At 39.6% G+C, this 15,461-nt stretch overlaps 1 protein-coding gene across 5 annotated transcripts in view; it reads left to right on the top strand.

The window, feature by feature from the left end:
- Positions 1-15,461, top strand: part of LOC133615252 (histone acetyltransferase KAT7-like) — a 69,494-nt gene that overhangs the window by 38,909 nt on the left and 15,124 nt on the right. For 4 of the 5 annotated variants that reach the window (XM_061973704.2, XM_061973707.2, XM_061973703.2 and 1 more), the window contains exon 10: positions 7,224-7,313. The exons of the other annotated variant lie outside the window; for it this stretch is intronic. In XM_061973704.2, the coding sequence (XP_061829688.2) occupies positions 7,224-7,313 (90 nt within the window). The remainder of the gene's footprint in view (positions 1-7,223; positions 7,314-15,461) is intronic. 5 annotated transcript variants of the gene reach the window in all.

Genomic DNA, 15,461 nt, shown 5'->3' with positions numbered 1-15,461 from the left:
TATGAACTTTTGGATTTATGAACCACTGACCTAATGGAAATATGCTTTGTTGTACAAACCTTGTCTCAGTGTACGAGTGTTTCATCCACCCATTGTGTGCCTCAGTGCAGCCATTTTGTGCCAGGCAGCACATCCATTGTGTGCAGGCTTATCGATCTCCGGTCCTAATTCATTCAGCAGACCAGTGCTTTTAGTAGCTATTGCGCAAATTTCTTCTTTTTGTCCTTTTTAAGGTTTTTTTGTCCTTTTACATAATTTTTATACAAACCCCGTTTCCATATGAGTTGGGAAATTGTGTTAGATGTAAATATAAACGGAATACAATGATTTGCAAATCCTTTTCAACCCATATTCAGTTGAATATGCTACAAAGACAACATATTTGATGTTCAATCTGATAAACATTTTTTTTTTGCAAATAATCATTAACTTTATAATTTGATGCCAGCAACACGTGACGAAGAAGTTGGGAAAGGTGGCAATAAATACTGATAAAGTTGAGGAATGCTCATCAAACACTTATTTGGAACATCCCACAGGTATGCAGGCTAATTGGGAACAGGTGGGGGCCATGATTGGGTATAAAAACAGCTTACCAAAAAATGCTCAGTCTTTCACAAGAAAGGATGAGGCGAGGTACACCCCTTTGTCCACAACTGCGTGAGCAAATAGTCAAACAGTTTAAGAACAAAGTTTCTCAAAGTGCAATTGCAAGAAATGTAGGGATTTCAACATCTACGGTCCATAATATCATCAAAAGGTTCAGAGAATCTGGAGAAATCACTGCATGTAAGCGGCATGGCCAGAAACCAGCATTGAATGACCGTGACCTTCGATCCCTCAGATGGCACTGTATCAAAAACCGACATCAATCTCTAAAGGATATCACCACATGGGCTCAGGAACACTTCAGAAAACCACTGTCACTAAATACAGTTTGTCGCTACATCTGTAAGTGCAAGTTAAAGCTCTTTTCTGGGCCCGAGATCATCTAAGATGGACTCATGCAAAGGGGAAAAGTGTTCTGTGTCCACATTTTAAATTGTTTTTGGAAATATTCGACATCGTGTCATCCGGACCAAAGGGGAAGCGAACAATCCAGACTGTTATCGACGCAAAGTTAAAAAGCCAGTATCTGTGATGGTATGGGGGTGCATTAGTGCCCAAGGCATGGGTAACTTACACATCTGTGAAGGCGCCATTAATGCTGAAAGGTACATACAGGTTTTGGAACAACATATGCTGCCATCTAAGCGCCGTCTTTTTCATGGACGCCCCTGCTTATTTCAGCAAGACAATGCCAAGCCACATTCAGCACGTGTTACAACAGCGTGGCTTCGTAAAAAAAGAGTGCGGGTACTTTCCTGGCCCGCCTGCAGTCCAGACCTGTCTCCCGTCGAAAATGTGTGGCGCATTATGAAGCGTAAAATACAACAGCGGAGACCCCGGACTGTTGAACTACTTAAGCTGTACATAAAACAAGAATGGGAAAGAATTCCACTTTCAAAGCTTCAACAATGAGTTTCCTCAGTTCCCAATTGTTTATTGAGTGTTGTTAAAAGAAAAGGTGATGTAACACAGTGGTGAACATGCGCTTTCCCAACTACTTTGTCACGTGTTGCAGCCATGAAATTCTAGGTTAATTATTATTTGCAAAAAAAAAAAAAAGTTTATGAGTTTGAACATCAAATATGTTGTCTTTGTAGTGCATTCAACTGAATATGGGTTGAAAAGGATTTGCAAATCATTGTATTCCGTTTATATTTACATCTAACACAATTTCCCAACTCATATGGAAACGGGGTTTGTAGTTTTGCTAGTTCAACATGAGTCCAAAGAAAGCAATGGATAGGCAATGTGTGATTTCAAACATTAAGGAAGTATCTACCGCGTTGTCGACACTGCCTTGTCGATTACTAACAAGGTAAAGTGGATTTAATGTGTTTATTCCTATTCATTGAAGTGTCCTGCCTGTTAAAGTTAAGGAGTTGAAACTGAGTGCACCACATGGCTAGTGACTATGTGTGCATGGCTAGTAGGGGTGTGGGAAAAAATCGATTCGAATTCGAATCGTGATTCTCACGTTGTGCGATTCAGAATCGAATCTCATTTTTTTTATTTTTTTTTTTTATTAATCAATCCAACAAAACAATACACAGCAATACCATAACAATGCAATCCAATTCCAAAACCAAACCCGACCCAGCAACACTCAGAACTGCAATAAACAGAGCAATTGAGAGGAGACATAAACACGACACAGAACAAACCAAAAGTAGTGAAACAAAAATTAATGTTAACAACAGTATCAATATTAGTATTTATTTAGTAATTTCAACAAAGCAGTGATTAAAAATCCCTCATTGACATTATCATTAGACATTTATAAAAAATAAAAAAAAAAGAACAATAGTGTCACTGTGGCTTACACTTGCATCGCATCTCATAAGCTTGATAACACACTGTGTCCAATATTTTTACAAAGATAAAATAAGTCATATTTTTGGTTCATTTAATAGTTAAAACAAATGTACATTATTGCAATCAGTGGATAAAACATTGTCCTTTACAATTATAAAAGCTTTTTACAACAATCTACTATTCTGCTTGCATGTCAGCAGACTGGGGTGGATCCTGCTGAAATCCTATGTATTCAATGAATAGAGAATCATTTTGAATCGGGAAAAAAAAATCGTTTTTTTAATCGAGAATCGTGTTGAATTGAAAAAAAAACGATATTGAATCGAATCACGGTGGCAGAGGGGTTAGTGCATCTGCCTCACAATACGAAGGTCCTGAGTAGTCTTGGGTTCAATCCCGGGCTCGGGATCTTTCTGTGTGGAGTTTGCATGTTCTCCCCGTGATTGCGTGGGTTCCCTCCGGGTACTCCGGCTTCCTCCCACTTCCAAAGATATGCACCTGGGGATAAGTTGATTGGCAACACTAAATTGGCCCTAGTGTGTGGATGTGAGTGTGAATGTTGTCTGTCTATCTGTGTTGGCCCTGCGATGAGGTGGCGACTTGTCCAGGGTGTACCCCGCCTTCCGCCCGATTGTAGCTGAGATAGGCTCCAGCGCCCCCCGCGACCCCAAAGGGAATAAGCGGTAGAAAATGGATGGATGGATGAATCGAATCGTGACCCTAAGAATCGATATTGAATCCAATCGTGGGACACCCAAAGATTCACAGCCCTAGTGGCTAGTGACAGTGTGTGCGTGTCAGCAGGGCGGCTGTGAATGAGGACAGTTCAGGACTGTTCAGCTTGTGGTTGTTTTGACTTAGTTATTAAATAGAAAGTTGGTCCATTACACCCTTGTCATATTTGTTTGGTATACAGTACTGTTCAAAGTGAACAGAATGTAACAAAAATATAGACTTATTCATGTTTAAATTGTTTTTTTAAAGATAAATTTGCTTCAATATCCAAACTTGTCTCTTTACGAATCTTGTTCAAGAATCAATTGAGATCGTAAATCGAGGTTCCACTGTAGGTGCTTTGATGTAAACTGAACTGTCAAACGTTTATAATAGTACGTTTTTAGGGTTGCAACAGTACGGCATTGTCAGAGTTCAGTATTGTACCTCGGTATTATCATTTTCGGTCTGCAAATTATAAAACACAATTTAGCTTTTGATCTTTTTTTTTTTTCAAATGAAACATAAAAACTACAAACTGTTGGCAGCTTATTATCCAATAAATTAAAAGGTAAGTTACAGCAAACTAGAAAAGCATTAGCAGAACACAGACCTACGCCAGACCCTGTCTCCCAATAGTAAAGAATCCTTTAAAAAATCCTTCAATCCAGATGGAGATCCATATCACCCCCAAAATCTAATCACGTTTTTGTCATCCCAGTTTGGACATTTCTTACAAAGTTTTATCAAAATTAGCCCTTAAAGTTTGGAGTTATGTTGATGGATAAGTAACAGACAGACAACCCCTGGTGATAAGATAACCTCCTGGCACAGGTAAAAACGGAAGCATGTGAAGGCCATTTTAAAATATTTTGTACATTAAAGATGGGTAAAAGTAATTCAAAATGCTGTTCTATAAGATATTTGGCTTGCATTAAAGGTGACATACTAAATATAATAAAAATAAATTGTATTTTCAGATTATGCTTTGGGACAATAAAAAACAAGTTGCGTGCAGAAAATGGCACCTGGGTAAGGCACACTTTGGACACTGCTGTTTACTGCTATTCTTTTGAGGAAAGTGCAATATTGCAGACAAAGTAGAACACTAATAGATTGAACAGAGCCAATTACTTTTTTATTTTTAGTTAGGGATGTCCGATAATATCGGACTGCCGATATTATCGGCCGATAAATGCTTTAAAATGTAATATCGGAAATTATCGTTATCGGTTTCATAATTATCGATATCAGTTTCAAAAAGTTAAACTTGTGACTTTTTATAACGCCGCTGTGTACATGGACGCCGCTGTGTACATGGACGGAGGGAGAGGCACAGAGCGCCAATAAACCTTAAAGGCACTGTCTTTGCGTGCTGGCCCAGTCACATAATATCTACGGCTTTTCACATTCACAAGTGAATGCAATGCATACTTGTTCAACAGCCATACAGGTCACACAGAGGGTGGCCGTATAAACAACTTTAACACTGTTACAAATATGTGCCACACTGTGAACCCACATCAAACAAGAATGACAAACACATTTTGGGAGAACATCCACACTGTAACACAACATAAACACTACAGAAAAAATACCCAGAATCCCTTGCAGCACTAATTCTTCCGGGACGCTACAATATACACCCCCCCCGCTACCTCCAACCTCCCCTTGCCCCCGCCCCCGCCTCAACCCCGTCCACCTCAACCTCCTCATAGTCTCTCATGTCCCAAATTCCAAGCTGCTGTTTTGAGGCATGTTAAAAAAAATTATGTACTTTGTGACTAAATATGGCAGTGCCATGTTGGCATTTTTTTCCACAATTTGAGTTGATTTATTTTGGAAAACCTTGTTACATTGTTTAATGCATCCAGCGGGGCATCACAACAAAATTAGGCATAATAATGTGTTGATTCCACGACTGTATATATCGGTATCGGTTTATATCGGTATCGGTAATTAAGAGTTGGACAATATCGGGATATGGGATATCGGTAAAAAAGCCATTATCGGACATCTCTATTTTTAGTAGATAAAAATCCCTCATTGACTGAGGTGCAGCATTTCGTAGTTCCAGTTTGTAGGCCTGGCAGGGACGTAGGGCTGCAATGCATTTTTCTTACCAAATAGACGTCTGACACAAGGTATAACATCTTTTTGTCGCTAACTTTATTTATATAGGGAGCGTTTGCCGAATCGAAGAGTCCGTTCTGCAAAATTTCCGATACGAATACATGTACTGCTACGTTCCTAGTTTTTACATGTTTTTCTTTATAGGAAAGGGCCACAGACAACAGCAACCATATTTAAATGTTAGTCGCTACATTTCTTTCTGGTTGCTTTTTTTGAAAAAGTGAACGTATAATACCAAATCTGTTTGTGACGGTCCAAATGTATTTGTGGCGGGGCCGCATGTATTAGAAACACCGCATTCAGCATGACTGCCTCTATGCACAAAGCCAACTTTATGAGTGCAGAATAACTTGGTGAACTAGAACTCTTGATTCAGAGTTTGAGCTACGCCAGGGGTCGGCAACTCTTTGATCACTCTGATGCGGCTCAGCAGCTTACTTGCTGAACCCCCCAATTTTCCCGTGAGACTTCCGGATTTCAGTGCCTCTCGCAGAAAACGGGATTAATATTCACCGATTTTCACCCTTACAGCTATAATAAGGGCGTGCCATGATGGTACAACATTTGGCGCCCTCTACAATCTGTATTAACAGCGTGCCAGCCCAACATTTGTTATATAATATGTATCTTCTGCTTGCACACGTACGTGACAGCAAGGCATACTTGGTCAACAGCCACACAGGTTACACTGACGGTGACCATATAAAACAACTTTAACACTCTTACTAATAATGCGCCACACTTTGAACCAAAACCAAACAAGAATGACAAACACATTTCGGGAGAACATCTGCACCTTAACACAACATAAACACAACAGAACAAACACCCAGAATCCCATGCAGCCCTGACTCTTCCGGGCTACATTATACACCCCTGCTACCACCAAACCCCGCCCCCACCCCAAGCCTGCTCCCTCACACATCAAACCCCCCCCTCCCCCCTCTCTGTGCGTCGGTTGAGGTGGGCGGGGTTTGGTAGCAGGGGTGTATAATGTATCCCGGAAGAGTTAGGGCTGCATGGGATTCTGGGTATTTGTCCTGTTGTGTTTATGTTGTGTTACGGTGCAGATGTTCTCCCGAAATGTGTTTGTCATTCTTGTTTGGTGTGGGTTCACAGTGTGGCGCATTATTAGTAAGAGTGTTAAAGTTTTTTTTATACCGCCACCGTCAGTGTAACCTTTGTGGTTGTTGACAAAGTATGCCTTGCTGTCACCTACGTGAGCAAGCGAAAGCCACATTCAACATGTGGCTGATCAGGCACGCTGGTTGTAGTGGGCGCTATATGCTGTACCATCACGGCGCGCATGACGCTGACAAGCGCTATTCATTTAAAACCCGCGTGCCGCACCAGCTTAAAAATTCCATAAAAAGGTGTGGGCAGCGTGTCTGAGACCCCTGGTTTATACATACCACAAAGCAAAAAAAAACCTTTGTATGCAGTGTTATTTCATTTAAAATTTCAAAAATTTTTGCGGCTCCCATTGTTTTCTATAATTTGTGAAACTGGTCAAAATGGCTCTTTGACTGGTAAAGGTTGCCGAACCCTGAGCTACGCAGTAGCCGATGGGAACTAAACCCCCATGAAACGTGTATTGGCTTCCTGAAAGAAAGTAAATTCACTTACGTCTGCCATGTAAAACATTGTCATTATTGGCAATATTTGTAGAAAAGGTTCAGTCATATATTTTAGTTAAGTTTTTGTGCGTTAATCATTGGAATTATAATTTGGGTTTGGAGTAGGGAGTTGTTTAAAATACGTATATTTGGAAGCCCCACAGTCACACATTTTAATTAAACATGGAAATGGACTGTAGTTTAAAACACATAATACGTCTGCCTTTGTCCAAACTATTATCAGAATCAGTGTTAAAACGGTTATTAGGATTGTATCCCTATTTTAGCTGTTACTTTGTTTCTAAAGCTTTCTGTGCTTGTTTATCCTTTTCACGCAAGGCCAAGTGTGTTTGGAAGCATCCCCCAGGCGATGAAATCTACCGAAAAAGCAACATCTCAGTCTTCGAGGTGGACGGCAAGAAGAACAAGGTGAAAAAGCACTTCGATACGCACTAATATGTGCCTTCTTATGTCACATTGGGATCAATAAAATAAATAACTTCACGGTAGAATGTGGGTACCCGCACTTAAATGGTGGCGTAAGCACATTTTGTAGGCAGTGGGAGCTGGAGACTTAAATAAAGAAGTGAGGATTTAATTCCGTATATCAAACATAAATTATAAATCCAAGGCAGAATCCACTAAAGCAGAAACAAAAAGCTGCTCAGAAATTTTCCAGGAAGGCCATCAAAGCAAAAATGCCAAATTAATGTGTGAATGAACAAAGGTAATGTGTAAATAATGTAAATAACGAGATGGCTGTGAAGTGAACACTAGTAAGGTTGTAAATACAGAACAGAGTAGGCTAACCCATGTGGTTCCTGTGGATGTGAACACAAGTTGTAATTACTGTAGTGACTAAATAACATGAATGGGGTAATAGAGTTCAGTGTTTCCCACAGGACAGGCATCTATTTGTGGTGGTGTGGTCGGGGGGCGGGGGGTGACGGCGGCAGCGGCGATGACCAAGAAGAACGCAGAGTTGGAATATAAGTACAACACTTTATGTACATATTTAGCTCATTAAAATTACCAACAGGAAGGCGAGAAACACTTTATTTCAACAGACTCTGGCGCCGTACCTGTCGTCAAAACTCCAAAGACCGACTGCACAGTTGCGCTAACAAAATAAGAGTCTCAGAAAGCTGGCGTGCACAAGCTAGCAAGCTACGGAGTTTGCCGACAATGTATTTCTTGTAAAGTGTATACAAAGGAGTACAGAAGCTGGACAAATAAGATGCCAAAAACCAACCACTTTCATGTGGTATTGGACAGAAAGGAGGACTTTTTTTCTCCTCCATTCGAAAATGCGGACGTTATCAGCACCACTGTCTGATTCCTATCAATGCAAGTCATCACAATCAGGTAATACACCAACTTATATTCTTGTCTTCATGAAAGAAAGGAATCTATATGTGTTAAACATGCTTGTATTATTTTTAAACACCTTTAACTTGTTAACAATATTAACTATATGTGTTAAACATGCTTGTATTATCTTTAAACACCTTTAACTTGTTAACAATATTAACTATATGTGTTAAACATGCTTGTATTGTCATTAAACACCTTTAACTTGTTAACAATATTAACTATATGTATTAAACATACTTGTATTATCATTAAACACCTTTAATTTATTAACAATATGTGTTAAACATGCTTGTATTATCTTTAAACACCTTTAACTTGTTAACAATATTAACTATATGTATTAAACATACTTGTATTATCATTAAACACCTTTAATTTATTAACAATATTAACTATATGTGTTAAACATGCTTGCGTTATCATTAAACACCTTTAACTTGTTAACAAAAACATATATTTCATAAATAAGTAAATATAAATTATATATATGAATGAGGTAGATCCCCACGACTTGATCTATTGAAAAGTAGCTCGCCTGCAGAAAAAGTGTGAGCACCCCTGAACAGGTCAGCACCCATCTGAACAGGTCAGCCACCTGTTTAAAGCCCGATCACAGTTGAAATATTGAAATGAAGGGCCTTTAATGGCCAAAACATTAACCTGGACAACATTTTAACAGCTGGTTGGCTCAGATTGTATTCTTTTCATTGCATTCACATGCTGCAGTGGACAGTGGACAATTTAGCTTCATTATTAATGCAGTATCTGAAGCACCGTCTCCACGTGTGTTTATTGACAACAGAGTTATAACCTGGACACGTTAGCTCGTCGGTATGGTAACACGTGACGTGACAACAGCGGCGGTGTTAATGAAGCAGCGTCAGGCTGCTCACCGTGAGTGAAACGCTCGGTGAAATCGCGGATTAACGTTAAATATATGACGAGCCGCGAGCGATGCAGCTATAACTTATCTACCTACAACCTATATTACCCTCGTATTTTGATCTGGTCGGTCCGTTCTTTTACTCCGCCGTCTTCTTCTTCTTCTGGCCCACCAGGTGAATTAAGTGCTATTGGCGGAGTTACAATGCATAGTAGGCTACCGCCACCTACTGCACCGGAGTTGTAACTACACGGTACATTCACAGACAAGAGTCCCATTGCTTTTATAAGCGGTCGAGCGAGTCAAAAGCCGAAAAATCCATTTGTGGCGGACGTAATTCTTTCGTGGCGGGCCGCCACAAATAAATGAATGTGTGGGAAACACTGGAGTTATGTAAGATAATTTTTCAATTCTTTAAACACTAAAACATCTTTAAATGGTGCTTTTTTTGCATGTTCAATTGCTGAAAAACCAGGAAGAGCTTCGAGGCGGGGGGGTGTTGCCCTACTTGTCTCCCCACCAGGGCAGCCCCAGCTTATTTTGAGTCTTTTTCATTAAGTTCAAATCACATGCCTGATTATTGATCTTGAACACTTTTCATACACCTTACCGTAACTTTTTCTTTCCTGTTTAAATATGTTATAGATATCATTAAAGTTGCACTTGAAAGGGAACCTATTTTCTTACCTGTTTTTGTGATCTCTATAAGTCCCGAAAATTGGAAATCAAACCACAGAGGTATGGCAGAGATTTTTATAAAACAATCTTGCCCTCTTCCAAACTTGCTCCAAACAAGCCGTTTGGAATGTAGGACTTTAATGACGTTTTACGCCTTGGTTACGTCTGCGGATATCTCCATATAGATAGAGGTTTACCCAAAGAGCTTTGCGCAAGTCTGCCAATTTTATCCAGTTGCAGTCCAAAGTTTTGTAGTCAACAATTTCTTTCTTTTCCTTGATCCTCTTGTTGAGGGGCAGACTGGCTCGTACATGCACATGCATGATAAATCCTTTGCTATAGCGTATAAGTCTAACTTGTATCTGTCAGTAGACTCGGTATGGAAGCTCTAAAAAGTACAACATGGTTGACGGGGTGGAGATGCAGTTGAAGTGGGTTTGGCCTGGAGGAGTACCTTGGGCACGTAAATAAGACTGCCCACAAAACGTCACATCTTGAAGAAACGGTCAGAAAGCGGCTTGAAGATGGTCTGTCAAACATAATCTACGCAAGATTTTGACCAATTGGATCACCGTTACATGTTATGTAGACCACAAGAAAGTGTTTTAATAGGACCCCTTTAAATACAGGAGATCCCAGCCTTTCAAAATGGCAAAAAAGATAAAGGCCTAGAAAATTATATTTTTCGTTTTCCTTCCAATTATATGCTTTTTGCTGTTGTTAGACACATTTTAAAGTAAATTTTACTCATTAGGAAGCAATTAAAGATTGCTTCTTAAAAGTATTGTACTTAAAATATGCAGTCACAGTCTATTCAAAGCATCGTCCTGCTGGAAAAAGTCGAGTAAAAATATTACATGTTGATAACATTTTTAATAATTAAATCTCAAATAAAATGATAACGAAATATACAAACCCCGTTTCCATATGAGTTGGGAAATTGTGTTAGATGTAAATATAAACGGAATACAATGATTTGCAAATCCTTTTCAACCCATATTCAATTGAATGCACTACAAAGACAACATATTTGATGTTCAATCTCATAAACTTTATTTTTTTTTGCAAATAATAATTAACTTAGAATTTCATGGCTGCAACATGTGCCAAAGTAGTTGGGAAAGGGCATGTTCACCACTGTGTTACATGGCCTTTCCTTTTAACAACACTCAGTAAACGTTTGGGAACTGAGGAGACACATTTTTTAAGCTTCTCAGGTGGAATTCTTTCCCATTTTTGCTTGATGTACAGTTTAAGTTGTTCAACAGTCCGGGGGTCTCCGTTGTGGTATTTTAGGCTTCATAATGCGCCACACATTTTCAATGGGAGACAGGTCTGGACCAGTCTAGTACCCGCACTCTTTTACTATGAAGCCACGTTGATGTAACACGTGGCTTGGCATTGTCTTGCTGAAATAAGCAGGGGCGTCCATGGTAACGTTGCTTGGATGGCAACATATGTTGCTCCAAAACCTGTATGTACCTTCCAGCATTAATGGCGCCTTCACAGATGTGTAAGTTACCTATGTCTTGGGCACTAATACACCCCCATACCATCACAGATGCTGGCTTTTCAACTTTGCGCCTATAACAATCCGGAAGGTTCTTTTCCTCTTTGGTCCAGAAGACACGACGTCCACAGTTTCCAAAAACAATTTGAAATGTGGACTCGTCAGACCACAGAACACTTTTCCACTTTGCATCAGTACATCTTAGATGAGCTCAGGCCCAGCGAAGCCGACGGCGTTTCTGGGTGTTGTTGATAAACGGTTTTCGCCTTGCATAGGAGAGTTTTAACTTGCACTTACAGATGTAGCGAACAACTGGAGTTACTGACAGTGGGTTTTTGAAGTGTTCCTGAGCCCATGTGGTGATATCCTTTACACACTGATGTCGCTTGTTGATGCAGTACAGCCTGAGGGATCGAAGGTCACGGGCTTAGCTGCTTACGTGTAGTGATTTTTCCAGATTCTCTGAACCCTTTGATGATATTACGGACCGTAGATGGTGAAATCCCTAAATTCCTTGCAATAGCTGGTTGAGAAAGGTTTTTCTTAAACTGTTCAACAATTTGCTCAGGCATTTGTTGGCAAAGTGGTGACCCTCACCCCATCCTTGTTTGTGAATGACTGAGCATTTCATGGAATCTACTTTCATACCCAATCAAGGCACCCACCTGTTCCCAATTTGCCTGTTCACCTGTGGGATGTTCCAAATAAGTGTTTGATGAGCATTCCTCAACTTTATCAGTATTTATTGCCACCTTTCCCAACTTCTTTGTCACGTGTTGCTGGCATCAAATTCTAAAGTTAATGATTATTTGAAAAAAAAAAATGTTTATCAGTTTGATCATCAAATATGTTGTCTTTGTAGCATATTCAACTGAATATGGGTTGAAAAGGATTTGCAAATCATTGTATTCCGTTTATATTTACATCTAACACAATTTCCCAACTCATATGGAAACGGGGATTGTACAAATTATTTCAGATTTAAAGCAAAATTGCAAATATGTATAAATAGGCAGAGATCTATTGTATCATTGTATTAAATGTTCAGTGTATTAAATTCCATCCATCCATTTTCTACCCCTTGTCCCGTTCGGGGTCACGGGGGTGCTGCATTATGGCGGAAGGCGGGGTACACCCTGGACAGGTCGCCACCTCATCGCAGAGTATATTAAATGATCATCATAAAATCCATTGTGGGGATACAGTAAATATTGTTATAAATGCAAAGGTGCATGACATACTGTAGGTTCAAAAATTATTTATAATTGCCCATTCTATGGCTAAAGGTCGCAGCATAAAGGGGTCATTTCATGATTTTTTTGAACTATTTGTAAAACACTTCATTTTGGTCTTGTACTTAGACTTACACTTAGACTTAAACTTCCTTTTATTGTCATTCAAATTTGAACTTCACAGTACAGATAAGAACAACATTTTGTTGCATTACTTTGTTGTAGTGCAGGATAAAAGAGCAATAAGGTGCAGATATAAATACATAAACTACTGGTCTACATAACAAGTAATGATGTTTATTTGGTCAAAACTGCATGGATTTCGCTGTAAAGCCTATTTTGAAGCCACTTTCCGGCTGCTTCTAAAAACGGTTTGTTTTGAAAGGCGCAGTTGTTTAGAAGCAAATGAAGCCTTCCTTACATGCCCCCCTCCCCTCAAGCTGACTACACTTTTGTCCCCGCCCCAGAGATATGGTTGGTATTTGTTTGTGTTTTGCTAAGACCGTATGGAATATGGACACTGGTGATCACCACCGGCCATCTAATGTTTTCGTTGACTTTTACTACAACACAACATCCCAGATGATATAGCGAGGCCATGGTTCCGCGTCGGCTCAAGGAGGGAGGAGACGGCGCGGCAGACAGAATGTAAGGAAGCCCTGCCGGAAATTTCTGGTACGATACTTTAGCTATGGTTAAACCTCTACAGAGTCTTTCTCTCTTCAATGCTAAATCCTGTACATATATATGTGTATATTGACAATAAAATGCTTTTCTATTTTATATCATTTTAAAATTCACTGCTGCTGCTTTGACCATTTGTAAACAATAGAGGTTTACACAGTAAGCCACTCTATGAGCTACATCACAAACGTAAAAACGGATTATATTACTAACTGGTCCATTGCCAAACACAGTAGGCCTTGAGCAAGTACAAACCCCGTTTCCATATGAGTTGGGAAATTGTGTTAGATGTAAATATAAACGGAATACAATGATTTGCGAATCATTTTCAACCCATATTCAATTGAATGCACTGCAAAGACAAGATATTTGATGTTCAAACTCATAAACTTTATTTTTTATTTTTTTGCAAATAATAATTAACTTAGAATTTCATGGCTGCAACACATGCCAAAGTAGTTGGGAAAGGGCATGTTCACCACTTTGTTACATCACCTTTTCTTTTAACAACACTTAATAAACGATTGGGAACTGAGGAATCTAATTGTTGAAGCTTTGAAAGTGGAATTCTTTCCCATTGTTGTTTTATGTAGAAATTCAGTCGTTCAACAGTCCGGGGTCTCCGCTGTTGTATTTTACGCTACATAATGCGCCACACATTTTCGATGGGAGACAGGTCTGGACTGCAGGCGGGCAAGGAAAGTACCCACACTCTTTTTTTACGAAGCCACGCTGTTGTAGCACGTGCTGAATGTGGCTTGGCATTGTCTTGCTGAAATAAGCAGTGGCGTCCATGAAAAGGACGGAGTTTAGATGGCAGCATATGTTGTTCCAAATCCTGTACGTACCTTTCAATATTAATGGTGCCTTCACAGATGTGCAAGTTACCCATGCCTTGGGCACTAATGCACCCCCATACCATGACAGATGCTGGCTTTCAAACTTTGCGTCGATAACAGTCTGGATGGTTTGCTTCCCCTTTGGTCCGGATGACACGATGTCGAATATTTCCAAAAACAATTTGAAATGTGGACTCGTCAGACCACAGAACACTTTTCCACTTTGCATGAGTCCATCTTAGATGATCTCGGGCCCAGAGAAGCCGGCGGAGTTTCTGGATGTTGTTGATAAATGGCTTTCGCTTTGCATAGTAGAGCTTTAACTTGCATTTACAGATGTAGCGACCAACTGTATTTAATGACAGTGGTTTTCTGAAGTGTTCCTGAGCCCATGTGGTGATATCCTTTAGAGATTGATGTCGGTTTTTGATACAGTGCCGTCTGAGGGATTGAAGGTCACGGTCATTCAACGTTGGTTTCCGGCCATGCCGCTTACGTGGAGTGATTTCTCCAAATTCTCTGAACCTTTTGATGATATTATGGACCGTAGATGTTGAAATCCCTAAATTTCTTGCAATTGCACTTTGAGAAACGTTGTTCTTAAACTGTTTGACTATTTGCTCACGCAGTTGTGGACCAAGGGGTGTTCCTCGCCTCATCCTTTCTTGTGAAAGACTGAGCATTTTTTGGGAAGCTGTTTTTATACCCAATCATGGCACCCACCTGTCTCCAATTAGCCTGCACACCTGTGGGATGTTCCAAATAAGTGTTTGATGAGCATTCCTCAACTTTATCAGTATTTATTGCCACCTTTCCCAACTTTTTGTCACGTGTTGCTGGCATCAAATTCTAAAGTTAATGATTATTTGCAAAAAAAAAGGCTTTTCAGTTTGAACATCAAATATGTTGTCTTTGTAGCATATTCAACTGAATATGGGTTGAAAATGATTTGCTAATCATTGTATTCCTTTTATTTACTTATATTTACATCTAACACAATATCCCAACTCATGTGGAAACGGGTTTTGTAGTTTTTAGGTAAATCATTCTTTAATTTGCCGCATGACAGTGACACTATTGTCTTACATTAGAAGGCTAAGCTAGCTACACAACAAATCAAGGTAACATTGCTAATGTATTATTCACACATTTTTAAAGTACTGTACTTTGTTTCATTGTCTCTTTTTGTGAAAGTTTGAGGGTGAAACAAGACACTTCTTGGCATACACTCAAAGCTATAATGACCATTCCCACGAATCATAGAAGTTAAAAGTAAGGCACTTTTCAGATGAGGTAGCAAAGTTTGTGTAGAGGAAGTATGAAGGAAAGCAAGATTGTTCTAAAAATATCTCTTTGCAATGCCTCTACGGTTTGATT

This window comes from Nerophis lumbriciformis, linkage group LG22 (assembly GCF_033978685.3).
Source record: "Nerophis lumbriciformis linkage group LG22, RoL_Nlum_v2.1, whole genome shotgun sequence".
Taxonomy (NCBI): Eukaryota; Metazoa; Chordata; class Actinopteri; order Syngnathiformes; family Syngnathidae; genus Nerophis; species Nerophis lumbriciformis.
Note: the sequence above shows the minus strand (reverse complement) of the source record. Positions and strands in the feature narration are given on the sequence as shown.